The sequence below is a fragment of the Asterias rubens genome, chromosome 6 (genome assembly GCF_902459465.1).
Source record: "Asterias rubens chromosome 6, eAstRub1.3, whole genome shotgun sequence".
Lineage (NCBI taxonomy): Eukaryota > Metazoa > Echinodermata > Asteroidea > Forcipulatida > Asteriidae > Asterias > Asterias rubens.
In genome coordinates this window covers 18745128-18772790 of record NC_047067.1, presented here as the reverse complement: position 1 = coordinate 18772790, position 27663 = coordinate 18745128, and the positions used below count along the sequence as shown (strand labels likewise).

The 27663-nt window shown below is 39.5% G+C and overlaps 3 protein-coding genes across 4 annotated transcripts in view; 1 reads left to right on the top strand and 2 right to left on the bottom strand.

The window, feature by feature from the left end:
* Positions 1 to 3169: 3169 nt before the first annotated feature.
* On the bottom strand, positions 3170 to 15658 carry LOC117291651 (IgGFc-binding protein-like). Its single transcript, XM_033773495.1, has 5 exons — positions 15167 to 15658; positions 10192 to 11481; positions 4960 to 5214; positions 4237 to 4333; positions 3170 to 3514 (listed from the first exon to the last, which is right to left on the bottom strand). The coding sequence occupies exons 1-5, from the start codon at positions 15282 to 15284 to the stop codon at positions 3499 to 3501; spliced, it is 1776 nt and encodes a 591-aa protein (XP_033629386.1). The 5' UTR covers positions 15285 to 15658; the 3' UTR covers positions 3170 to 3498.
* A 4432-nt stretch (positions 15659 to 20090) lies between these two features.
* LOC117291641 (ubiquitin-conjugating enzyme E2 G2-like) lies at positions 20091 to 25830 on the bottom strand. Its single transcript, XM_033773483.1, has 5 exons — positions 25645 to 25830; positions 24024 to 24105; positions 22712 to 22830; positions 21659 to 21799; positions 20091 to 20509 (listed from the first exon to the last, which is right to left on the bottom strand). The coding sequence occupies exons 1-5, from the start codon at positions 25685 to 25687 to the stop codon at positions 20382 to 20384; spliced, it is 513 nt and encodes a 170-aa protein (XP_033629374.1). The 5' UTR covers positions 25688 to 25830; the 3' UTR covers positions 20091 to 20381.
* A 446-nt stretch (positions 25831 to 26276) lies between these two features.
* The window catches only part of LOC117291334 (DNA topoisomerase 2-alpha-like), a 39052-nt gene continuing 37665 nt past the window's right edge, over positions 26277 to 27663 (top strand). The window contains exon 1 of one of the 2 annotated variants that reach the window (XM_033772977.1): positions 26277 to 26669. In XM_033772977.1, coding sequence (XP_033628868.1) covers positions 26616 to 26669 — 54 coding nt within the window. In that variant the 5' untranslated portion in view covers positions 26277 to 26615. Of the gene's footprint in view, positions 26670 to 26873; positions 26951 to 27663 lie in introns of those variants that run through there. The other variant, XM_033772978.1, reaches the window with a different exon arrangement.

Here is a 27663-nt window from a genome sequence, read left to right as displayed (position 1 = left end):
AGACATGATCGTTGCCACTGTTGGTCATTTTCCGCGCTTAGTACGAACATGGAGGAATAAATTATTAATATATATTATTATTATATATTATTAATTTATTCCTCCATGGTACGAAACAGCCGCGGGTTCGAGGGAACAGTGAAGAATTGTTTATTTGAGCAACTGTTCGTGTGCTTAAATTGAGACTTAGTGAAATTGGCCTTTGGGTTGTAAAGGATGCTTGCTTGACTTTGGTTGGGGCTCTGTTATCGCAAGTAGCTAAGCTTTGCTCTGATTATTAAGAATTTAGAGCAGGGAACCCAAAGTACTTTTTCTATTCTATTCTATCAATTAGCAGCCAACCAACATCGATGACCAACACCAAGGTATGCAAAAAATAAGTGAGTGTGACCATTAAATAATAGAGTACTGAAGTAGCCCCACTTGTGTGGCCAAGGAAGGATTCAGCTGTCCTTAAGGATTCAGCTATCCTTGGCCACACAAGCAGGGCTAGTCTGTGGTGTGACTGTTCTGTTTTAAATTATGCCACCTCCTGCTCTGCTCTTGCTAGCTGGTTGCGATAACGTAACCCTCCTCCTCCTCCCGACGGCGTCGGGAGGGGGGTTACATTCGCAACTAGCCGCACTTGTGTGGCCAAGGCTTCAGGTATCCTTCTTGGCCACACAAGTGGGGCTAGTTCGCAACTAACTGGGATTGCAGTTTGGCATGTGGATGGATGGATTGAGTTGGATTAGGGAGGCTGGCAGGCTGGGCTGCTGACTGGCTGAGTTAAATAAAGAGCAAAAAATGTGCCTTTGAAATTATATGAATTAGCTTACCGTTTTTCAAAATGAAATCCATTAACTGAGTTCACGAAACTTTGTTGAGTAGAGACCATCGTATCAAACTTGCCGCTGATTTTCACGGACGACTCCTCTCTTTTTTTGACAGACCCCCTTATCTTACTAACTAAACCCGAACAAGTGGGGGCGCTGCTCTGTGCCATCGCGCGCGGCCACCAGACACAAAAACAAAAACACTCTCCTCGGATCGGGATCAGAACCGTTCGGCTCATTTTGTTGGCCCAAAATATTATTATTTTATTATAGACATAATTGAAAGTCCAGAAAGGGACAGTATAACATAAAAAAAACAATACCCAAGTGTGCACTGAGTCTGTAGACTTCCAAGATGTGGATATGTTGCCGAGAGGCGGATAAGGACATTTTTCAAGATTGATGCTTGGTTGGAAAAACAAACAAATTTATTTGGAGGAGAATAACGCCCCATCGGGCCTTTGGACTCCCGTGTAAAGTTAAACAGAGAATAATATTTTCCAAGAGTTTACTGCAAAAGCAGGGGGGTATTTTTAGTGGGTGTTGTACATAGAGGTAGAAACCTCCCTGGTGTGTATTATGAGACTGGGCCCTGTCTTCTAATTTCTGGCAATGATCATTGGATGACATGAGCTTTCCATGTGATTGGTCGGGTGATTTGGAGCCGCTGACCATCAACATCACCTTGGACCAATCAAAACACGTCCACCACGTGTGTAGGGTACTTGGGTAATGTTATTGATATTGTTAGTGTAGATTTTGACAATTTTTTCTAGGTGAAATGAATAAGGGTGAAGATACGTTCTGCTCAGGATGTATGAGCTCCACAATATTATACAATTTGTAATCTCAACATCATATCGCCAAAAGAAGAAGACAACTGCACATAGAAACATGATTATTTCAATAACACTGCAAAACTTTATTTACACGATTAAAGCAGAATGGCGCTAAAGATTGGCTCTTGAGTGCAAGATTTGCATTTAATGTTCTAAACCAAACCCTGGAGATTCGGTCCCCCTGGCGAACTGTGTACAAACTGCTTCTGATAGCATCGTCCTCCAGCTCATGTCGGTTTTCCATGAGGGGGGGGGGGCACCGAATATCCGGTGGACAGATTCACATTGGGACACCGGAAAATGATGGTGTCCGTTCTTCAATGAATTTTCTCAAGATTGTCCCGTCCATGATTTTCCACACTCTAGGCCTACTTTCCATGCTGCAAGTTAGTAATATTTGCTAAAAAATCGAAATACATTTTTCTTTGAAAACCAAAGTTTTCATTCTTTTTTAATTCATTCACACAGTCATAGATTATTATATATTAATCTTTATTTGATAGATCTTACCATGCTGATTAATTCTGCATACTGTTTTAGTTAAACAAGTAATGACTTTATTACAATCATTTATTTTCTACTAACTTATTACACGCTTAGAAAAGTATCGGTAAAATAATGTACAATACAAAATCTATCATTATTTGCGCCAATGTGGTAGACTTGTGGACTAGTCGTTAAATTTCTGTAGCAGTGATAGAAACGGCTCTTTTGCAACTTTCTTTGTGAGACTGTTTCGAGAGTGCTGCCGTGCATCACTACCATCAGGTGAGTCTTGCGCGGAGCAGCGAGATAGTTGGGAGAGAGCCGTTTCGCTATCACAACACCTTGGTAAAAATGTCAAAGACTCAGAAGTTCTCACTTGGTATAAAGCATTGAAAACAACTCTGTGCAAATTTGGACTCAATAAACGATCGAAGTTGCAAGAAAGTAATGCACACAAAAAAACTCGTTGCTCAAAATAAATGTGTGTGTGTGTTTCAGATGCCTAAAAAAGACTTCAGGCCTGTATGTTGTCTTTTATTATTGAGTGAGAAAGTTTTTATAGCAACAATTTTTTTGAGTAAATATCAATGGAACCGAGAGCCTAAATGACTTGTCCACAGTATGTTGCCGACTTGAATTTTTGTTGTCTTACTAAAAACATCCCTTTGTTCAGGAATGGTGAACATTTCAAAAACTTACTCAATTAGACTTTTTAAAGACACTGGACACTATTGGTAATTGTCAAAGACCAGTCTTCTCACTTGGTGTATCTCAACATATACATAAAATAACAAACCTGTGAAAATTTGAGCTCAATTGGTCGTCGAAGTTGCGAGATAATAATGAAAGAAAAACACCCTTGTCACACGAAGTTGTGTGCTTTTAGATGGTTGATTTCGAGACCTCAAATTCTAAATCTAAATCTAAGGTCTCGAAATCAAATTTGTGGAAACTTACTACTTTCTTGAAAACTATTTCACTTCAGAGGGAGTCGTTTCTCACAATGTTTTATACCATCAACCTCTCCCCATTACTCGTCACCAAGTAAGCTTTTATGCTAATAATTATTTTGCGTAATTACCAATAGTGTCCACTGCTTTTAAGGCACACATCCATTTAGTCAGGAATTCGTATCCTGTTATATCCACACCAAGAGCTCGTTGCGTGGCAGTTCGTTTTTCTGTAGTATGGAATTGCCATCCTCAAATAATTTCCTGATTCTTTTTTTAAGGATTCCCTTCCACCCATTGGGATGAGAAGCACTATGAAAGTGTCAATTTTGATGAACAGAAACAAAATTGCCATCGGATGAGGGGGTGGGGTGGGGCTCGTTTGAAGTGCGGTGAGGTCGTCAAATTTCAGTACTTTTTTTTACTGCAAAACAAATGAAAACACAACAGAAATGTCAATGAAAAAAATAGTCCTCTTCACGTTTAGGTTATCTTCAATATTTACACCGATTCAATAGTCATAGTCTTTCTGACTAACTTTTCACTTGTCTTGGTAACAAGTTATTTGAACTATATTTTCCTGTGTCGGTCTGTGTCTTCTTTATTGTGTGTACACCAACTTTTCATATTTAAACTCCCTCCCTTGTTAACTGCAATCACCCGTCATCGTGGCACAGAGACACAACTTTAAAACGAAAATGGGACCCAAATAAAAGATATGCAGAAGCGTTACAAGCGGATGTTTATCACAGATTCTTTGTCTGATTTTTTCAGATTTGACCCGAAAAAGTGATTAAAATTTAAACTATTAAATTTTTAAACTATTCTTCCTCTCTATAGTGCAGCCTTCAAATTGGAGAAAGTCACACTGCCAGACACACAGGGGCTAACCCCTTCTTTTTGCGATAAGTGTGTCCTGGGGTCTTTTACGTGCGTTGATAAGTTGTTATATCAACACACGGGACCTATAGCTTTACGTCCCATCCGAAGGACGAAGCAGTGGTTAAGTGTATTGCTTGAGGTCACACGGTCAGAGCTTGAGAGTTCGGTGGCGGTGCTCTTTAACCGCTCGGCCACAACACCTGCATTGAAGAGGAGTTATCTTTTTTGAATTGAAATAAAAACAAAGGAGTAATAGTAACTTACGAGTATTGAACTGTTAAGAGGATGATGAGCATGATGAGGAAGACAACGGTTGCTGGTGCAGCAGCTCCTAGGATCAATAGTCCAGTGGAGAAACATCCTACAAAACACAGCAGTACAAAGGAATAAAATGGTTTAATTTGAATGCTTTCGTTGTTGTTGATGTTGTTGTTGTTGTTATTGTTGTTGTTGTTGTCGTTGTTGCTGTCAATGTCAATGTAAATATTGATGTTGTTGTCGTTATCGTTGCTGTAGTTGTTGTTGTTGTTGTTGTTGTTGTTGTCATTGTCGTTGTCGTTGTTGTTGTTGTTATTGTTGCTGCTGCATCTGCACTGCTGCTGCCGTTGTTGTTATTGTTATTGATGTTGTTGTTGTTGTTGTCGTTGGCGTTGTCGTTGGCATTGTCGTTGTCGTTGTCGTCGTCTTTGTCATTGTCGTTGTTGTTGTTGTTATTGTTGCTGCTGCTGCCGTTGTTGTTATTGTTATTGCTATTGATGGTGTTGTCGTTGTCGTTGTCGTTGTCGTTGTCTTTGTCTTTGTCGTTGTTGTTGTTGTTGCTGCTGCTGTTGTTGCTGATGCATGCATGCTGTCGTCGTCGTCGTCGTCGTTGTCACCGCCGTCATCATTGTCGCGTATAGTTCAATTCTTTAAGAACCATTAATTGGGATAAGGTCTTTTTAAAGCTACTTTGAAAGGGGATTAGTATAAGTTAAAATAGTAGTTTACCATCATCGGGTTCCTGTGGTGGAGGTATCGGATCGAGAGGTATCTGAGCTTCGGGCCAGTTGGGATTCGGGATAAACGGAAAAGCTGGATTTCCGGCCGGTATTTTACCCCCCGGTCCCCTATTAGGGTCAGGTGTTGTTTGGCCATAGCCCGTGTTGCCGTCGCTACCAGGTATCGGAGGCTCACCCTCGCCCGGTATGCGGTTAGGAGTATTTCCAACGTTGGTGTCGAAACAGTCGTATTCAATCACCTGTTCTAATTAAGGTAAGAGCAAACAAAACCAAAGTTAATACAAAAAGTGCTTCAATTTTTAAGTCACATTCCCCCCACATCGCCCTTTAGAAGGTTCCTTAATTAACCTGTAACATGCTGCCACAGGACTTGTCTGGTACTCTGGTTTCCTGAATGAAACAAACAGTAATGAATATTGGTCCCCATCTTATCAAACCCGAACCGAGACCCGAACCCCCCCCCCTTCCAGCCTCTATGCTATTTCGGTCATAAAGAAAAACAGCGCTTCACCGTGCAAAAATTTCTCGTATAATAATTATGTTATTATATTATTAAAAACTTACTTGACAAAGAGCAATAGAGAGCTGTTGATAGTATAAAACATTGTGAGAAACGGCTCTCATAGTATAAAACATTGTGAGAAACGGCTCCCCTGAAATAGTCCAAATTTAGTTTTGTAGAAAGAGGTAATTTCTCATTTAATTATTATTATCTAAAATACTTCAGGCCTGACGCCTTTCATTATAAGGCATCTGAAAGCATCTGAATGTTTGTGCAACAAGTGTGTTTTTTCTTTCATGCAACTTCTGACCAATTGAGTCCAAGTTCTCACAGATGTTATTGCATGCATATGTTGGGATACAGCAAGTGACAAACTTAGGACTAGTCCTAGGAGATACACAAATTGCATGGATAGTCCTAAGTTAGGTCGAGTAACTGGTCTTAACCTCGAGATAAGACCTGTCCTTACTCTTTGTGAAATCCACCCCTGGTATTTGTCAATTACCAAGGTGTGTATGTGTCTTTAAGTTCCAATTTAAACAAACAAGTATTCCAGGACCGAACTTATGATGTATCCCTGCATGATGGCCGTAAAGTGACTGTGAGACGAAGATAATTATGAGACAACGAGTCAGCCTATTTCCATTGATCTTCCAACGTCCATAACTCCTTCAACCGACAGCTCCTAATTATCTGTGGTTGGGAAATGGTGACTCACTTAAAACAAATCAGCAATGAAAATTATTTTGTAAGTTTATTTTTTACTCACATTACCTTCATCAAGTCCTACAAAAGTATTGTTAAATGTTTTAAAATTCAATATTTTTTAAATAACTTTACAAGCTGTAAGCATCAAAGCAATAGAGTAAGAGCAAAAACTGCACCACAAGGTTTTCATTTAAAATAGAGATACAAAAAACTTCAGTCTTGTATGAAGTATTTTATTATTGAGTAAGAAGTTACCTCTTTCTCGAAAACTACGCTACTTTAGAGGGAGCCGTTTCTCAAAATGTTTTATACTATCAACAGCTCTCCATTGCTCGTTGCCAAGTAATGGCAACAATTATTTTCAGTAATTATCAATGGTGTCCAGAGCCTAAATGACTTGTCCACAAGTTTGTATGTTGCCGACTTGAAATTTTGTTGTCTTTCTTTTGAGCAAAAAATTGCACCACAAAGTTTTCATTTCAAACGGAGATAGCGTTTTTTAGATACCGCCGAAATTCAGGAGTGGTTATTTCAAACTTGTGTATCAAAACTATGCCCTTTGAGTAAAACATGATGTTGTTTCGATATGTCTTTTAAAAGTATCCAACGAAGCTGTCCCAAGAAACTATATGTTTTATCTGACAACAAGCTTCTGTTTCATTTTCTTAGCTACACTACTTCACTCAGGAAATGTACGAAATTTTATCAACGGCAGTCAGAATGGCCGAGAGTGTTTTCTTTTTCTTAATTTCTTAAGTATCCATGAAGTTGTCTCAAGAAACTATTTGTACCTCTGAACAAGCTACAATCCCGGCCATATCTCGTTGGGCCCCCTGCCCCCTTTCAATGTTGGTTCCAATTGCTGATTGTGTTCTGAGTTGTGTTCTGAGTTATGTTGGTTCCAATTGCTGATTGTGTTCTGAGTTGATTGTGTTCTGAGTTGTGTTCTGAGTTATGTTGGTTCCAATTGCTGATTGTGTTCTGAGTTGTGTTCTGAGTTACAGTCAACATTGAGCGGGGGGGGGGGGGGGGGGGGGCGGGGGGCGGGGGACAAATGTTTTTAATGTGAATGGGAAGTGCACAGGGAATCGTTGTATACAACGTTAAGAAAGGGTGGCCCAAGCACTTTGGCCGGGATTGTAGCTGTTTCATTTCCTTGGTTACACTACTTCACTCAGGGAATGTCCGAAATTAGATGGCAGACAGATTGGTCGAGAAGTTTTTCCTTTTCTTAATTTTTTAAGTATCCATGAAGTTGTCCCAAGAAACTTTCTTTATCTCTGAACAAGCTAGCTGTTTCATTTCCTTAGTTACACTACTTCACTCAGGGAAATGTCCGAAATTAGATGGCAGTCAGATTTGTCTAGAAGTTTTTCCTTTTTTTTAATTTCTTAAGTATCCATGAAGCTGTCCTAAGAAACTATTTTTAGTTATCAACAAGCTTAACCTTTTCATTTTCGTATATTATAGCCACACTACCTCACTCAGGAAATGCCCCAAGTTTTATCAACGGCAGTCAGGTTGGCTCAGCGGTTTCGGTCCCCACATTTTACCTCTAGTTCTGTGGACCCTGGTTCGATACCCAGACCGGATCCTTTGTGGATTTGGGGTTTTAATCCCTAGCGACTGCGCGGGTATTCTCTACGGGTTTTCCTCCCACGTCATAAACTGAAATATCTCCATAGACCCTTATGACGGCTTCGGCTTTGGATTCGGCTCAGGCTAGCTTGGCCCCGCGGTTTGCTTTGACAATGTGCCTGTTTTGCGTATACGCGCTCAGGGTTTCAGACGAGAGGTCAGAGCCTGAAGCCGATACAAAGCCGAAGCCGTGGTTTTGAAAAGAGCCACGTCTTCCTAACAAAATATTTGTTTGATGTTTCCCCATTGGGATGCTTTGCCGACTATACAATTCAGATTAAGATCCATGACCATTCCAGGGAGAGCGGCCATTACTGTGGTGCAATCACTAATATAGTTATAAATAAACCACAAGGGAAACTGACTGGGTATAAAAACGCAAATAATAATATAACCGAGACATAGAGTATAGTTTGCATAGTATAGCGATTCAACTTGGAAAGATATAACCAACTTGCATGTTGATCCCTTAACCCTGCATCCACGTGGCAACGAACGATACGTCATAATCTAATTAATTGAATTATATCCAAGGGTCTTTTTGGTATTAGGCGCTTCCTATGAGCTGGCGAATAAACAAATAAGTGCATGTATATTCTTACATCAATCACTCAACCAACCAATCTATAGTTCAATATCAAACTATTTATAGACTGTGTATGCGTGCGTTAGCGTCTGCGAGTATGGAGGTTAATGAAAAGGGTAAAACAATTTGGGGTCTAATTCGTGAACATAGCCGAGAACATTTCTGTTAATTCTCACTATAATTGATGCATAAATCGTGAAGTTTTTGAAGAAAATGGGGCTATATTAACGCATTTTGGCACAAGTCGTGAAAAATATCGACGTCAACATCTATGTTCGCTGTCTTTTCGGGCCATTAAAGATATTATACAGAATACCGGCTTTTGTCTACAATAAGCTTTCAGTCGGAACAACCGGAAGGTCCAGATTTGTCGAGAGTTTTTTTTCTTTTCTTAAAAGGGCCCGATCTTGGCAGGGTTTATTTGAAATTTCTTTAGCTGTCTAAAAAAAAAATAATAATAATATATTGGGTGGGCGTCTTCGTCTGGTCGTTTTCACAAAGAGTTAGGACTAGTCTTATAGGAGGTATTACACAACTAAGGCTAGTCCTAAGTTAGGACGGGTAACTCGTCCTAAATCGAGATAAGATATAGTCTTAACTTAGTGTGAAATCTACCCAGTGTTGATTTCATCTTATCATCTTGACTTGACTCATACTAACAGTGTTATATATGCATTTTGGTTTATGGAACTTGTCAATTAGCATAATCACAGTTTCTTACGAAGGCCACAAAAACAGTGGACTGGTCAATGGGTCATCGATGACTACAATATCCGATTTGGTGGAAAGTCATCGTACGTGTGGTTGCGAGGATCGCATAAACAAAACTTAAAGACACTGGACACTATTGGTAATTGTCAAAGACCAGTCTTCTATGTGTATCTCAACATATGCATTAAATAACAAACCTGTGAAAATTGAGCTCGATTGGTCTTCGGAGTTGCGAGATAACTATGAAAGAAAAAACACCCTTGGCACACGAAGTTGTGTGCTTTCAGATGCTTGATTTCGAGACCTCAAATTCTAAACTTGAGGTCTCGAAATTAAATTCGTGGAAAATTACTTCTTTCTCGAAAACTACGTCACTTCAGAGGGATCCATTTCTCACAATGTTTTACACTATCAACCTCTCCCCATTACTCTTTACCAAGTGAGGTTTTATGCCGATTATTTTTTTGAGTAATTACCAATAGTGTCCACTGCCTTTAATAGCAAAAAGTCATGGACTTCGTCAGTTCCAGGCAACTTCCGGTTTGAACTGGAAGTCAATGTCAAATAAGGTCACACTCTGTGTATGGGTTTGGTAAGTTTTTGTTAAAGACATCCTGATGGTTTATAGATTACAAAAACAAAAAATATAAAGGGTGTATAACTTTAGTAAATAACTTCATTGATCATAACAGGCACTGGGCATCTTCGGTAATTTTCAAAGACCTGTACTATAACTTGGTGTATCACAAAATAACAAATCTATATGATTTGTTTTACTCATTTCGTCATCAAAGTTGCAAGTATATAAAGGGAATGATAACAGAAAGAAAAACACTGTTGTTACACAAATTAACTTAAGTGTTTTAAGATGAATAATAAAAGGCTTCAGGCATGAAGTATTTTGAGTGGGAAACTACCTCTCTCTAAAAAACTATGTTACTTTAGAGGGAGCCGTTTCTCACAATGTGGGGTGACCATCTACGGCTTTCCATTGCTCGAACCAAGTCAGTTTTTATGCTTACAATTACTTTGTGTGAACACCAATAGTGTCCAGTGCCGTTAAAGAAGATACATACCTGTTCCCCGGTTCAAGCTAGTGCAAAGCTGTCGGATCAACCGATATCCCACCGGCATTGCGTACGACGTCCCGAATCCAAAGCCGTACACAATCGCCCCGAATCTGGTGAACAATGACGGGTTCGCAATCGTGTTGGCTCCAAGTCTGATCTCAAATGAGCGGTCTGCCCCGTACGAGGCTAACCTACCGTAGGATGGTATACTGTTCTTTCGGCTGTCAAGAACGGGGATATTGTTGAGGCTGACTGCAAAGAGAGCCTCCGAGGAGACCGACACGGCAACGAAGCTCCGAAGAGGCTCTCTACGCAAAATGAGAGATGTCTCGTTAAACGTCCCAAATGTCACAGTCCCCATGATGTATTGTTCCACAGGTGGGATGAGAACCATGGCCGGATCTCCCATGAAGTCACTCTCGAACCCTTTGGCATACTGGACTACCAGCACAGGCCTGCTTGCCGTCACTACCACCGGGAAAGGGGATATCTGGTCGTACTCTCTGAACTCGCCCATCTGCATCAGCCAAGAATTGGTACCGGCTACGTTGACTTCTGTTTGCTGGCGAGCTGCGATAACGCGGAAGACGAACCCAGATGTTCGGTTGACGAAGGGGAGGAGAGTGAAGCGTTTACCCCAGGTGTGCACTGGGGGTATCATCTCTACTAGATGGTCACAACGATAGACATTCATTGGGACTAAGGTACAAGAAGCACCTGAAGCCACTGACACTGGTCTGTTTGCTCGAATGTGTGTGCCCGTAAGGTCAGACGCACTCTGGAACTGAATGGACTGGAACCTCATGAGGTCTACAATGATGCTCTCTCCCTGCTGGTAGAGTCGAGAGCCCCATCTGATCTGCGTTACAGGCGATATCCAAAGTCGTGTAAAATCCTGTGTTGCGGACACGAGGAACTGCGACGACTCAATCGGGACTGGATCGTACGAAGCCACGATGTACTCGAGTCCCAGACCATCCGTGGGAATTGCCAGGAACCCATCATTTGTGTTGGTTATGGAGTTGATACCGTGAACGGTGATTACCTGTTCGGAAAGGATGTACACGGTGCCGTTCTGGAACCCGGTACCGACTGCCGCAGCGGTCGGAGGGATATCCACGAAGCGAGTCTGCCTCTCGTACACCTCGACGTACCTCAGGATGTTGAGGGCGGGTACGGTGATTCGCACTCTTGTGAGACCCGGTGAGTTACCGCCGATGATGATGATCAGACGCTCCGGAATTAGAAAATTACTCATGAAGCAAAAGATGAAATCCACGCCTCTGGTGTCGGGGACTGCAAGGGAGAAAGGGAACATTTTGTGAATTAATTTTTAACCAAAAAGTAACAGGGACCAATTTCATAGAGCTGCTTAAGCATTAGAAGTAGCTAAGCACAACAAAATCATGATGCTTACCAAAATCTACCAGCCAAACTGCCAAGTTACGTGTTTATTTTGTGACTGGTATCTGGCTCATGACAGTTGTTAACCAATATTTTCTACCTAAGCAGCTCTATGAAGTTGGACAAGAAATTTGTTTACAAAACGTATACTTTACAAGGCAGCGCCTGAAAGTTTTCTTCTGCAACAAAAATTAAATATTTCAAACATTACTCCAACCAAACAACTTTAGGGATATCAGTAGCCCCTTTATTCAAATCGACGATGATTGATTTCATTTATTGTGACCAAAGTGAAATTGATTGATTGACTGATTGCTATTGCTGAAAGAAATTTCTATGATAAATGTTAAATTTGCATCGGGGATCAAGAATATTAAGTTTGGTTTTTACCCATACACCGATGTGTGTTAGCACTGTATACTCAGTACTTTCCCGAGTCCTGTGAAAAAAAAATATCACAGGCATGTTACTCGGGTTTAAGCGATGCAAATTTAACATCTATCACATCGTTGCGGTACCCGCTGCCAAAGCATAGGATTCGAACTGCCTCTAGCTGCCGGGCAACCTCGGTAGTCTTGTTGGTAAGACACTGCTCTAGAATTGCAAGGGTCGTGGGTTCGAATCCCCACCCGAGTAACATGCTTGTGATATTTTTTTCACAGGACTCGGGAAAGTACTGAGTATACAGTGCTGACACACATCGGTGTATGGGTAAAAACCAAAATTAATATTTCCTATCTAAATTAGTTTGTCTCAATAATATCTCACTTGATGCAATCGTTTACTAACAAACCATTAGCGAGTTAGATTTCAATAATGTCCGGTATAAAGGAACTAGCTTAGTCACAATGTACCGCTTAAATTTGAATTCCCCAGACTATGGAGACAGTTGCTATGTCAAACGGTTCGGGCAAGCCTTTGCATAGCAACCTCCAGATGAGCAAACCTACCATTGTGCCACATACATCAATACTCAGAATTGTTTATGGATGTTCACCGTCCCTGACGTAACTATGCAAAGGCAATTTCCCCCTAATCATGTGACATAGAAGCTGTCCCGGTGGTTTGAGGAATTCAAGCTTAATTGGTAACTTGTGATCCAGCATGGCATTATACCAGACAAGGTTCAAATCTCACCCGCAAATGGCTTATTCATGCCCCTATAATATCCGCCCCTGGGAAAACAGAACCAACAATATGAAAGATAAGTTTGGCGGTATCCGTTTGGCAGCCAGGCTACGATGGACTACTCATACCTCATCTCATGATGTAGTCTCAAGTCCCAAATCCCGTGCCATCGCCAGAAAACGATTGTTTTGTGATGTTCTGCATTCCCCCAACCTGTTTAGCAATCTCGGGAACACATTTTGACAGTGAGGGCGCACTGATAAAATAAACGGCTTGTTTGCCAGTTGGCGCGATATCTTTAGGGACCTCTCACACGAGAACGGGACTTGAGTCAAGTCTACGCATGATGACGCAGTGCCAACCCAGCCCCAAGCTGAATAGTAGCTGCTGCCGCCAATTCGGACACGGCACTTAAACTGTTTGCATTATGGTACAGCCATTTTGTTTTCTATCAATTCAAAACCAAACTGAGGCAGTATCCGACAGGGGGGACCTTTTTAGACGCTAGGTGGCAGCATATTCAGGTAAATCCGTTGCTCTCTGTCATGTGCGCATTATCAGAACAATGTAAACAATGGAAATGTTTACTTTTTTTTAACAGCTAAAACTGTTTTAACTTAAAAGTCTGCTGCCACATAGCGTTCCGAAGTTCCCCATTGGCAGCCACCGGTGGTACCACTGTTGCTATAAATTTTAAGACTTTTCGGTTTTTTTTATTGTTTTTTTTTTATGGTAAAGCTACTTTGTGTTTACACAAAACTAAATTTTAAAGAGTATTCTTATACGATTTTGTAAATGGTCTTAAAAAGATAATATTTGATTTGGAGGCGTTAACATCATGTGTGTACCTACTTGCCGGGTAAGATCACGTTTTTTGAGAACTTGCTTGCCTAATTATATTCTACTAAAACCGGATTTTTGGGGAGACTTCAAGTTTTGAAAAGAACTGTCCTGCTTTAAAACACCTGGGCGGAAGGAAGAAAATCGACAGGTGGATCATGTGGACTTCTCATTGGTCTCGACGTTTCAACTAGCTTGCTCTAGTCATCGCCAGGGTCTTATAAGTGTTTACAAAACCACGACGGATGTTACTTGACCTCAACACTCTATGACTAAAATTCGAAAACACAGAGGGTTTGAAATGCCAGCAAGTCCGGTGCATGTTCACATAGGGGTTGATGTGACTCATTGCCCTCGTGCCTCGGCAAGGGACAAAATAGGTCAATTTAAGACGAAATATCTATCGTTCACGTCTTAGTCAGGAAGTCTCAGAAAATGAACACCCCTTTTGAGCTATAAATATTCATAAACCTTAAAGGTGCGGTGCAACATTGCCTTATTTCAGACATAGTCCTTTTCGAAACTATACGGCTTCGGCTCTAGATATTCGTCTCAGGCTATAGGTTGGCCCCGCGGTTGTTTTGACAATTGCGCGTGCTTTGCGTAACGTACCCGTGGCTTCAGACGATATAGCGGACTCTGAAGCAGAACCCAAAGCCGAAGCCGTGGATTCGAAAAGGGCCATGAGAATCGTAAAGAGATTTCAACAGTACCATCCCAGGGTGTTTATATTTTTTATTTGGGAAGGGGACAGGAAACGGCAGAGACGCAATTGGGGTGTGGCTTTTCGGTGTATCTATAGCATATTATAAGCATTTTTCTCCAATCATTTATTGCGGGGGTTGGGTTGGGTTCCCAGACAGTCGCCCGTTCTCAAACACGTACACCCGTTCTCAAGAACCAATTGATCATAGTCACACGCTTTCCGACTTGATCCAAGGGGGAAACGCTTTTAGCGCGGCTGCTTTTTGCCACTACCAAAAATCATTTTGGATATGACTACGTATTTTGCCTTCTAACTTTCTTGATCAAAGCACTACAAACAAAACATAGGATTTCAACTGCCTCTTATGCCGGGCAATTTCGTAGTGACACTCCTCTAGAAATGCAAGGGCCGTGCGTTCGAATCCCACTTGAGTAAGATGCCTGTGACTTTTTTTTTCACAGGACATGGGGGAAGTACCGAGTATGCAATGCTAACACACATGTTTAAAAAATCATAAATTAATACATAAAACGTATCAAAGTTTGAGTTTGATATTGTCCACAACCCACATATTAAAACTGTTTCTAACTTTGGTTTTGGTTGATTGTCCTATAGCCAATCTCAATGATAAACTTCCAAAGGAACATAACGGGTAAGGGGAAAAAACTCATCTAAGATCTCAGATTTACATAAAACTTACACGGTCTGATGATGATAGTAGAAAATATTTCTTGAAGTTATTTTGTCTAATGTTGTTTTCGGGGTCATAACCCTATCCTTTATAACTGTTTATGATGTTGTATTCGTTATCTTGAAACACTTAAGCCAAAGTTTACAAGCAAATTACTGTATTTTCGGTGACAATGTTAATAATGTATTTTAATAGCACAATATGAAACTTACTTGGTCTCAGGATACCGGGAAGTTGATTAGGCGGAAGTCTCCTTCGCTGAGCATTCACAGTAACGACTGCAGCAGAGGCTACGACAGCCAAGAATAACAACACCGTGCTGATCTTCATCTTTGACCGAAAACTCAACACAAATGGCGCAAGACAAAAATATCAAACAAGAACCACACGCAGGTCGTGTAACTTATATTTTCTTACAAAATGTTCTCCCTTGTCACATTATTGCAGATTGTTGGCATGCGACGCAAAAACACAAGTAACCAGATGAAAAATGGCGTCCTACCCAAATAGGGAGTGTTTTTATACTTTACTCATCATGTCCTGTTGGAGTCAGTAGGTTCATTCTAGCTATGGAAAACTGAGTTGATCTGAAGTCACAGTTGTGTGTCGATCAGCGCCCACCGTCGAGAAACTCAGAAAATGTCGACAAAAAGTTTACTACACCACGGGCGTTGATGATCGGTATTGGTTCGATCGCTTTACTTACTGAGTGCGGTACAATATGGGCAGGACAAATTCATCAGAGTTTTTACAGTCTGGCAGTGTTAAGGTTGACTCAGAACGACGTGACGTGTAATCCCCCACACTTCATTTCCTCTTCTTTGGCTCACAAATTTATGGCCAGCCAATCATAGTCCCCCACTCCTCAATAGTTACTCCCCAGACTTGTTTTCCCTTGCTTTGATATTGTTTCGGATGTTCGTGCTGTGGATCATATAATCATACACGTCTTTAATGGGTAGCCCTATAATACTTGGCAAGGCTTCTTTAACAAAGTTATGGGCAATGCGGTTTATTGTGTGTACATGTAGTTATTTTGTCTCGCCACTTCCAAATATCTGGCGATTCTTTAAAGGTACAGGACACCATTGGTAATTTTTTAAAGACCAGTATTTATAGCACTTGGTGTATCCCACGCATAAATTAACAAGTAATTTTATTGGTCATCGGAGTTGTAAGAGAATGATGATACAAAAAGACACCCTTAAATTGTTGCACAACTTTGTGTGCTTTCAGATGCATAATAAAAGGCTTCAGCTGAAACTCAATATAAAAAGACTTCAGGCATGAAGTCTTTTATCATCAGTTGAGGGCACACAAATTTGTGCAACAAGGGTGTTGTTTTGTTCTTTCATTTGCAACTTTGATGACCAATTGAATCCAAATTCACAGATTTGTATTTGTATGCATAATGTTCAGAATGGTAAGATACCATCAGATATAAACCAATAATGCCGCATTGTTTCATATGTCGGTAGTTTGACATTTTCCACATCAAGGTGTCAACACGTTTCCATATAAGATGCACGGCAAGACCGCCATAATTAATGTCATTTCCTGAATTAATTTACTCCTAAGGACGAGAACAATACAAACGAGTAGTTCAAGTTATTGACAATCAATTAGTCTCCGCAGATCATGATCTGTACGTTAATAGCCTTTTCCGTTGTATTGTTTTCCCCCATTACATCAAATTAACCATCCAGACTTTATGTTCTAAGACAGTCAAGTTTTCCCGCCCATTTGGGTACAGAAAGTTTTTCCAGGTCAGAATATCTGATTCTTTTGCGGGCAAAATCATGTTAACCTGCCCCCCCCCCCACCCCCACGACATGGAATCGGCTGGCTGGCAACACTTGGAACGTTTCACGTCATCATATTTGTCGGTGCTAAACGGTTAATGTCAATTAAGTAACGTCGTTGGTAATGTGATCTCAAGAAAACGTTCATTTACCGGTACTGAATATTCATGACATGCAAAGCTTTGATGTATAGTAGCCACACCCTTGCTTCATTGTCTTCGACTTCAGTGAGTTATATCTTGATTTGAATGCGTCCGCAATATCACTCGCAACACAACCGTCAACAAACAAATTCACAAGGAATAAGAAATCTCTATCTAGTTGAAACATTAAGAATAGTTCAAATTTGAATATTGAGAAACTGTAATTTATCTTAAAGGAAACATGTATCGACATAATAATAACCAATTGCGATATGGTGAATCTGCTGTTGCTCGTTCAACTAATACTCGGGTGAAATTTCGGTTTTCTAAAAATACTTACAAAAATTTGCATTTTATGGTTCATATTTGTCTTTCGGCACCAATTATGATAAGTTTGTGAATGGGACAAGCATGGAATGGTCAGATTTGAGAAACATATTTTGCTCTAGATCCATCGCAGATTTGCCATTTGAAAACAACATAGGTAGAATAACAGGCAAAGATGGCCATTTTGAAAATGTTGAACGCAGATTGTTGTTTACCTTTAAAGGACAAATCTGTGCCAGCCCTATAGCAAAACCATTTTGACATGACATTATGTACTATGTGTTCCAATGCTTGTGTCAATTCCCCTATCACTATCCCTACTACAATACATTTACATGTTAGAGTCCATGCATAAAGTTGATGACGAACTATCGCCCAAATTACAAAGCAGGTGCTTTGTAATTAATATGGGATGTCATATGATCGACCGCATCCATGTTGACTTGTTCGAAGTAGGTTGAATCAGGAAGCGCGTAATTCTCAGGCCAGAGTTATTATGTTGTAAACATGACCTGTTCAAAGGTTGGATGACGTTTCACTCGATCGATGTACAAAGCCCCTTTCACACGAGAGTAATTTAGCAAGGGTCCCTTGCTAAATTGTAGCTTGGTTGTAAAACTTTACAAAATGTACCTCATGTGAAAGGACAACAATTTGTTCTACTGTCCAAGTTCACTTGCAAAATCTTGTCAAACATTGCTAAATTTTACAACCTTGCTAAATAAAACTAAGCACGGGACCCCAGTTAAATTGCTGTCGTGTGAATAGCACAGTATCAAATCACTCGAAATATATCCAGAGGCAATTGTAAGTGCCAATTAGAACTTGCCAACAATTCTTTGTTTCTTTTCTCTGATCTAAAAAGACTCATGTGAACGGATAAGGTTATAGGTTTTTCTTTTTTCCTTTCGAACATCACAAAACATTTTTTAAAGATAATAATCGACTATAAAATGTAAACTTGCTGTACAACATTCTCATGTTGGTTTTCACCCATATACACCGATGTGTGTTAGCACTGTATACTCAGTACTTACCTGAGTTCTGTGAAAAAATCACAGGCATATTACTCGGGTGGGATTCGAACCCATGACCTTTGCAATTCTAGAGCTGTACACCCATAACCTCTTTTAACGGAGTATTGGTTCTGCAAAGGTGCCGGTGTTGTCTCAACGTTTCGACCAGTATATTTCGCTCGTCTCCCAAAAAATATTTTTGATTATTTTATCCACCCTATATTTCTCAATCCAATTTACCCTTTATAGTGAAAAGTGCTTTGGAGAGGTTCAACACCGAATTATAACAGAACCCTGAAGGTGTAATACGGAAAACTTGAGTCATGTTGGAATGTGGAATATGCATGGGCGCCATTTCAGCAAGCAAATTTTGTTATTGAAAGCAATGGTAATTGTCTGATTTTGTCCCATCAAAAGAGTTGCTTGCTAAAATGGTGTCCAGTGCACATTTCATATTTCATCTCATTTTTGTTCCTTTGGTGCTCCATAAACTTCATTCAAAACTTCAATCACAAAATACACGTTCCTTTTCATCGTGAAGCTACTTCCACTTTATGTACCATGAGTTACTGCCGACCAGTAAAACAATTATAAGTAAACTGGCCTATACCCCGAAGACGGTTCTTTGAAATGAATCAAACTTAAACAAAATTATCAATTATTATAAAAAAACAAAAATGTTTAATATCAGAATGGTTACATCAACCCTTTTTGACAATAAAATGAGTTGAAAATAATAATAAAATTCCTACACACCATCTTTGCAAAATATGTAAACCTATTTTTGAGGGAGATTGGTTTGTAATCCACAATGAAAAAGTATAACCCAGTTTTGCTAGTACATTTTTGTACACTACTACTACCACCTACTCTCTTTGAATCAATCAAAATAATGTACCTCTTAGAGTCACGATAATGTACAGATATATTGATGATTTATTCCTGTTTTAGTAATCTTTGACCCCAAGAAACACTTAATAGGCCTACTGTACCACCTTGTTATACAATTAAAGACACTGGACACAATTGGTAATTGTCAAAGACCAGTCTTCTCACTTGGTGTAGCTCAACATATACACAAAATAAGAAACCTGTGAAAATTTGAGCTCAATCGATCGTGGAAGTTGCGATCAATAATGAAAGAAAAAACAACCCTGTCACACGAAGTTATGTGCTTTCAGATGCTTGATTTTGAGACCTCAAAATCTAATTCTGAGGTCTTGAAATCAAATTCGTGGAAAAAGTACCTCTATATCAAAAACTTCTACTTCACAAGGAGCTGTTTCTCACAATGTTTTATACAATCAACAGCTCCACATTACTCATTACCAAGAAAGGTTTTATGCTAGTACTTATTTTGAGTAATTACCAAGTGTCCACTGCCTTTAACCAAAAATACTTTAAATTTGAATGACATCATTGTCTGGTAACGTTCAGTCATTTTCATTGTTAATTTCAAAAACAGCGTCCTGTTTAACAGGAATTCTTTAAAATAACTATATAAACACACTGAAAAGTTTACATGGAATATTATAAAAGACTTATTTCCATCTATTACGACAAGATTGAAAGGTCATTGTTGGAAAGAAATTCAGGCCTCGGTATTGCACTAGCCTCCAGCTCCTAAACAATTGCTGTAGTGCCCTGTGCCTCTACCACTTAATCTTTGATCTTGTCTCTGTACCGCAAAATTCAAGTCTCTTCTTCAAACTTATCTTATGTCACAGGTTTTCAATGACTAATTTTGTTGTGTCTGTCTTTCTTTGTGTTGTGTTTTGTTTTTGTTTTGTTTTTGGTTTTACTGCACCTTGAACACCCAGCAGGGTGGATATGTGCGCATTACAAGTCTTATTATTATTATTATTGTTGTTATTATTATTACTGTGGTTCTACTGTCCCTCTGTAATTTTGCTGATTTTTTTTAGGTCCAAAAAATCGGAATCAAACCTGGGAAGAATATCATGCCTGTCTATAATTGTACTCAAGTATTCAAGTATCGAAGTGTATGTATCACTTCTAAAAAGCCATTGGCTCCAATCGGGCAAGTGAGAAAATATATAGTACATGTATATTATTATTTTGTTTTAAATTTATGTACATAATAAATTTGTTTTCAATGTCTACCTACAATTTAAATTTTCAAGTGGCTGATGCAGAGATTCCAAGGGACTTTCGAACGATCCCTTTTGCTATTTTATCAAATTTGTCACGTTCGTCTCGCCACATCTTCGAGGCGTCTACATTTGCCCCACTTTCATCATTTGGTTCTGAAAAAAAAAATATATATATAAAAAATTATGTTAAGAATGGGGAGCTTTGAAAGTGGAGAAGACATTACAGGTCTCTAACCTTATCATTAGAAGTGTCGTGGCTGAACGGTTGAGAGCACCAAATTCAAACTCTGGTGTTTCTGATCAGCAGAGTGTGGTTTCTAATCCCCAGCCATGACACTTGTGTCCTTAAGCAAGACACTTAACCATTGCTTTGCCTTCGGATGGGACATTAAGCCGTTGGTCCCATGTGTTGTGTAACGCACGTAAAAGAACCCAGTGTACTTATCGAAAAGAAAAGGTGTTCACCCCGGTGTTCCTGGCTGGATTGGCGGCATATTGCCCCATAGCACCTTGTAAATCCTAACATGGTGCTATGTAATAGGAATGGGTCTCACAATTCAAACTTAGTCCCATACCTTGCATAAAATACTGTATGTTTCAGCGCTTTGAGACGCCCTTCGGGTGTATAAAGCACTATATAAATATCGACTATAATAATTATTATTAGAGACTTGTAATTTCTTCCCCTTTTTCATAGGGGCTTTATCTTTTGGTAAATGAGTGCATCACAAAAACGAATTTGACCTTGAAGTTCCTCTTGAAAAACTACTACCAAAAGCATCCTTGAATACATACATACAAATATTTATAAAGGCATTTATAAAGTGCCACTACATCAAGAACGCAGCGCGTTAGATAGGGTATAACTTTTTGATACACTTCTCGAATTTGCATTCAACAAATCTGATTCTCTGATTGATATGGGGGGCATGGTTTGCTTGTGTGTAAATCTCGCCTCTCACCAAGGTTACCCTGGATCTATACCTAGCCAGGGCCATATGGGAGTTGAGTCGTACGTTAGCTGCGATGATTCGTCAGGATGATTAGCCTCCCAAACGAATACTATTATACAGTGAGTGCATTCCAGGGGCCGATTTCACAAAGCAATAAAATTCATCGCAAGATAAATTTTCAGTATCACCAAAGTGATTTGTATTGTGACATCACACTTTTCTTAGCAACTACGATTGATTTGCAGTCATGATCAATCTTAGATCTTAGTGAAATCGGCCCCAGGTATGAGGTGCAAAATAAGAAAAGGATCGGCTTGATGCAGACTTGAGAAGCTTGAGTGGTACTTACCTGCTAGCATACTGACAACTGATAGTAGAATCTTCTCTACACTCTGCACTGGACTCCATCTCTCAGCACTGCTCTCATATCCCATAGGATCATCCCCTGGTGCATGTAGAATGGATATACACACTCTACCATCAGCATAGACTATCAAGATAAAAATAAAATGCATTAATCCAGGGTCGAGTGAGTCACCCACCAGGGGCCGGCTTCAGTAACAATCTTAAAGGTATTGGTTTTGCATCAGGGATAAAGAATATAACTTGTTGTTAACCTTGCACCAATTTGTATTAAGCATTGTGTACTCAGTACTTTCCCGAGTAAACACATGGGTGTGACACACAACTGTCATCAGCTAACCCAGGGTTACGGTTAAGAAAAGACAAATCACTAGGAATGCCGTAGCATATGGGTAACAGATTGATGTAGTTATTCACCACACCCAAACAACAGAATATGGGTGTTATTGACAAATTGTGTAAAGGCCCTGCCACACCCAAATAACAGAATATGGGAGTTATTCACACATTGTGTGAAGACCCTACCACACCCAAACAACAGAATATGGGTGTTATTGACAAATTGTGTAAAGGCCCTGCCACACCCAAATAACAGAACATGGGTTTTATTGACACATTGTGTGAAGACCCTACCACACCCAAATAACAGAACATGGGTTTTATTGACACATTGTGTAAAGACCCTACCACACCCAAATAACAGAATATGGGTGTTATTGACACATCGTGTAAAGACCCTACTACACCCATACACAATGGGTGCATTCGATTAGCTTCCCTGTGTTGACCCCTCGGTGCTCATTTGGGTGAGCCCCTGACAAGAGCTAATAGAACGATCACTCACCCTCTCGTGGTGACGTCATGCACCTTGGGCCAGCTCCAAGTGGCTTGTCAACAAGCAGGGCACTTGGGGCTGACCCGGGTGAGCCCCTGGAATGACTTCAAAGCTATTCCAATGTACCGGGGGCCAGACCGGGGTCGACCCGGGGAAGCTAATCAAACGCACCCATCCCTACCACAAATGTAAGAATATACTCACTATTTGGGTGAAACATCTCACTCTTAAACTTCATCTTCGGTGGATTGAGCGGATAGTCAGGAGGGAAGACGAGCTGTGCCTCGAAAACACCCCCTTCAAAACATGTTCCTTCTGGGCCACTGTACAAGAGTGAAATGACATTGATAAATATTGCAGAGAGGGCAAATACATTTGTTTTTAGGCGGTTTGCAGTTTTGCTTTTCTGGATTGGCTCTCATCTCTGACAGGCCTTAAATGTCATCTTTGAGAGGTCATGGTCATTTTCATTTTGCAAAGGTCCAGTGGTTAGACTGAAGGACTTGCAATCACAAGGTTGTGGGTTTGAATCCTACCAAGCTAACCTAGCTCTAGCAACTGAATAAAAATGTATTGATTTGTGCAATTCATATCATAGAAGTTAAACTAATGAGAGAGAGATTGCCAGCTTTGCAGTTAATCTCTTTGTGGGAGTCAGTTTGCCCAAATCCCTTGACGGGAAGATCTTCTAAACAAACAAACAAACTTCCATTTGAAAATCTTAAAGACTTTTGAAGAGGCACCAAGGCCAAGAGCCTAAGACCGCCTAGCCCTTGGTTTCCTTGTATTGTAACTCAAGGCCTGCTCTGGTTAACGGACTGTCAGTTGGTCTGCAATCAACCACCGATTTCTTTCTGTTGTGGTATTCTGGGCTCCAGCTTGTTTTTGTGGGTGATGCATGCAATGATGTGAGTGCAGGCAATACAATTGATGATGTATCGTAATGACTGATAGAAGAAGGAATAAACTATACAAAAAAAAACGTTTTTTAAGACAGTTTTTGTACTGAGGGCCTCCATGGAAAGAAGTGCTGGGCACTGATCGGAGATTACCCTCAATTAAAGATGACATAAATAAATAAATATCAATATAAACCACAAGAGAAACTGACTGGGTAAATCTTGAAATGATTTTTGGGGTTGAACAAAGAATTGACTAGAGTGGGATTCGAACCAACGACCTCCGGATTAACGTGCCGGCGCTCTACCAACTGAGCTATCTAGCCCTATGTTGGCAGTGTCCCTATTTTGTCAATATCTTTGTTCAGGGGTGCCAGTCAGAAGCCATTCAACCAAATGCCGTGTAGCCAGGAATCACACCCAAATTACGATAAAACCTGGGAAGCGGCAACGTTAATCCGGAGGTCATTGGTTCGAATCCCACTCTAGTCAATTCTTTGTTCAACCCCAAAAATCAAATAAATAAATAAATAAACAAATCTCGGCCTATAGAAATGGACAGGGAAGGAAGGGAAACAACTTGGTGTTTTTTTGACAAACCTCTTATATTTACTTACGTGATCATAGCTTCCCATTCAAAAAAGTTATCTTCATTTAAAGGTCCTGCAATAATTCCCTCTGGAGGATTTATTGTTAGTTCTGCAAGAAAATGGAAATAACCACAAATTGTAAAACAATAACTTGAAGTACTCCTTCAGTTCCATGCAGATCTGTAGACCTACTAACCAAGTTTGTTTTCAGAGAGACTACTTATTGATGAAAAATATTATGTTACACAAACTACAATAGATTTACTTGTCCAACTCCAAAATAATAGGTTTAACCATGGAGCAGGGTTTAACGTCTATGATTATAATTATGATTATGAATTGCACAAATCAAATAGAAATTGTGATTCAGTAACTAGACGACAATGCTTATTCTGATTGTGAAATCAGCAGTTAGCCGGGGGATTCAAACCCACAACCTTGTGCTTGTGACTGATTACTGATTGCAAGTCATGCCTTCTCTCCAACCACTTGACGGTCAAGTTGACCACTCCGCATTTTAGTAAACCTGGACCTGGGCTTTATTATTAAATAATGCTTCACTGCATTTCAGATTTACCAGCCATCAGGCCATGCCAGCACTGCTCAATCGTCATTAACATTTCCGTGTCATACATTACATGGCAGTCATGAGTAATGACATTAGTTAACTTAATGTTTATTTAAGACAAGTTAATTATTTAAACTACATATATTTTTATGATAAAATTGTACTGAAAAAAATAATTTTCATGAAAAAAAATTCTTAATTTAGGCCAAATAAATAGGGGAATCAATGTGTGGTGAAGAGGTTTTCAACTAGTGGTTTAATCCCAACGAGGCCTGGTTCTTGATAATTTTACCGCGACAAAGTCGAGGTAAATTATCAAGAACCAGGCCTCAGTGGGTTTAAACCACTAGCTGAAAATCGATTCAACACACTTTGATTCCCATTCACAAATACCTTTTCGGTCAAAAACATCAACACTTTTTTGTCAAAAAGTAAACTTAAATGCAAAAATTATAATTGTTCAATGATTTCTTTCAACATATAACCCCTCCAGCTATGAAATGGTAAAGCCCTCCGCCGCCCTCCGGTAAACAACACCTTATAAGGGAATGATGTGCGCGTCGCGCATATCGCGTGATGTGGCACAACTGTTTCAGCCGTTGCTCTCGACCATTAGGATTAGGAATGAAGAAGCTGTCTTAAGAACAGGTGCAAGCTCGCGTGTCACGCCCATGTTTCAAAACTTTTTACTGGTCATATTCATAAACAAAGGTTTATACACACCCATGTAACGCGCTCGCCACCAATAGGAATAGCGAAACTGTCTGAGGTATTTATGAGTTATCAATCAATGACTTAGCCTCAATATCAAGCATGTCAAGCCCTCATTTTGATAACTTTCCGTATGGCGCCACCACTTTTTCACTCATTTTTACAAAAAGGGATATGTCAATCAGGTAAATTAGATACTATATTATATTATTTCGAATGAAAAAGTGGTGGCGCCATACGGAAACTTTTCCCCTCATTTTAAATTTAATTTTAATATAAAATTTAATAAAGAATAGGTATAATCTATTTTCTATGAAAAAAAAAGAAGAAAAGTTAATTCAATAATTATATTTAACAAGAACAACCCACGTTTATACTCAGCCATGAGGCGTTTCAATGCTGCCCCAGCCATGATGTAAGTTCAGCAAATATTGTGAGAAAACCTAACTTGTGCAGCCACTGTGATCTCACATAACGCTGCCTCTGCTGAACCGAAGTGTCAAGAAGAAAAACATGAATTATAACACACAACAAATAACTTTTCTTTGACACATAGGTTACAAGCAGAAAAGAGGGACACCAAAAATAAGAGCGGTAATCTGTTTTGAGATGAATGCTATTCAACTCCGCCCCCTCACCCTACGCCCTATCCACTTTACGCCAAATGCATTTAATTTAGTCTGGTTATTAGACTGAGCTCAAAAATTTCGCCTAATAGCGTATCATGTAAAAGGTACAAGACAACACTTAATAAGCTGAGGTAGCTTTTAAGAGACACTTTTTAATTGGCTGTTAGAATCTAGAGGTTTGGCCACAAAAGTTGTATCAAAATGTATTTTTGTATTATTTTAGATTAAAAAAATATACTTAGCATAAAATTATTCATACAAAAATTAATTTCACGCGTATTATTAAAAACAAAATCACTTTATTGTAAAATAACACACTTACTTTCAATTTGTGGACTGTCCAATTAAAATCTACGTGTGAACTGGGCGCAAAGGCAGAAGTCTCGCGAAATTCGGAAGAAAATTATTCTGATCTTTTCTCCAATTTAGTTGTCTAAATAATGAGTATTTGTCAAACTTTAGTGTAAAATCAAACTCTGTGGTAACCATTTTATGTCGTATTGATTCTCGTAACCTTGATTAATTTAGCAAGGGTTGTTTTGTGAATTTTGTCGGGCGAAAAAGTCACGCTTTCGGAACACAGTTTTGCCTATGTGAATGTACGTGTTGAGAACAATGACAACATTTTGAGTTCGGTTTTATTTTTCTACTGGTTTATTTAATCAGTGAACTCAACAGCAAGAAACATTCCGCATTTCCACTACTCAAAACATGTCATCTGAGACTGGCGCTGGAGACTCCGATCAAGCTGGTTTGAAGTGGGTGGTAAGTTGAAAATCGGTATATTTTAAATTTATTTTTTGAATATTTTATTAATTTGTCTTGCACTTTTGCGAGAAAAAACGAGATTTCGTAAGGTTGACGTTCACGTGACCACGATGTGAGAATGCGATTGGATTGTTTTGGCGGAACGGGAGATTTGAGTTACCGCCGGGAGATTTCGTACTGGCGACTGGATTGAAACAAAACGTCTGTATTTTTTAAAGGTTTTTCTATGTGATATTTCGTATTCTGGTTCAAAAATGACGACCAGTCAACCATTGAAGGTACGTTGACTTTATTGGTGCTAATGCTATTAGTATACTATAATTATGATTTAGTTAGATAACCTGCTACATTTGACTTGTTGAGTGTTACTGTTAATTCAATTTTCCAAACAATTAATTATTTAATTTAAAAGTTAAATTACAAATCAGAGTCAGAAAATCAGACATGTCAAAAATGAAATACCCTTTTTTCGCTTCAAATACCTTTGAACAAACGACATAGACATATAGGCCAGTCCCTTCCGCTGTTTACAATGAGTTCAGTCAATGGTGCCTGATCATGATATATATTGTGAAAACAACAAGAACATTCAGATTTTTATGTTTTGAAAAGGGTAATTTTTGTGCAATGCCAATGGCAGGGGGTAGTTAGAATGTAATTTTTGTTTTCGGTGTAAACTTTGTTTTCTTGCAACCATATTCTTGCTACTTGACGTGAAATATGTATGCTTTGTGACGATGATGATGCAGTTGCAGGTGAATGCCTATCAACTCGGCGTCAGTCCATCAAAAGCAACTATGAAGTCCCCCCCCCCAGCAAAGTTGCACACACAATTGTCAATCTCAGCAAGAAGTTCATCACACTTGTTCTACATTAGACTGGGCCCCTGTCTTTATCCGCAAATAAAGATAGGTCCGTAAATGGAATTTGACTGCCTATCTTGGTGAAATGAGGGTAGGTCAAAGGTGAATACACGCTGGTCTCGAGGCAG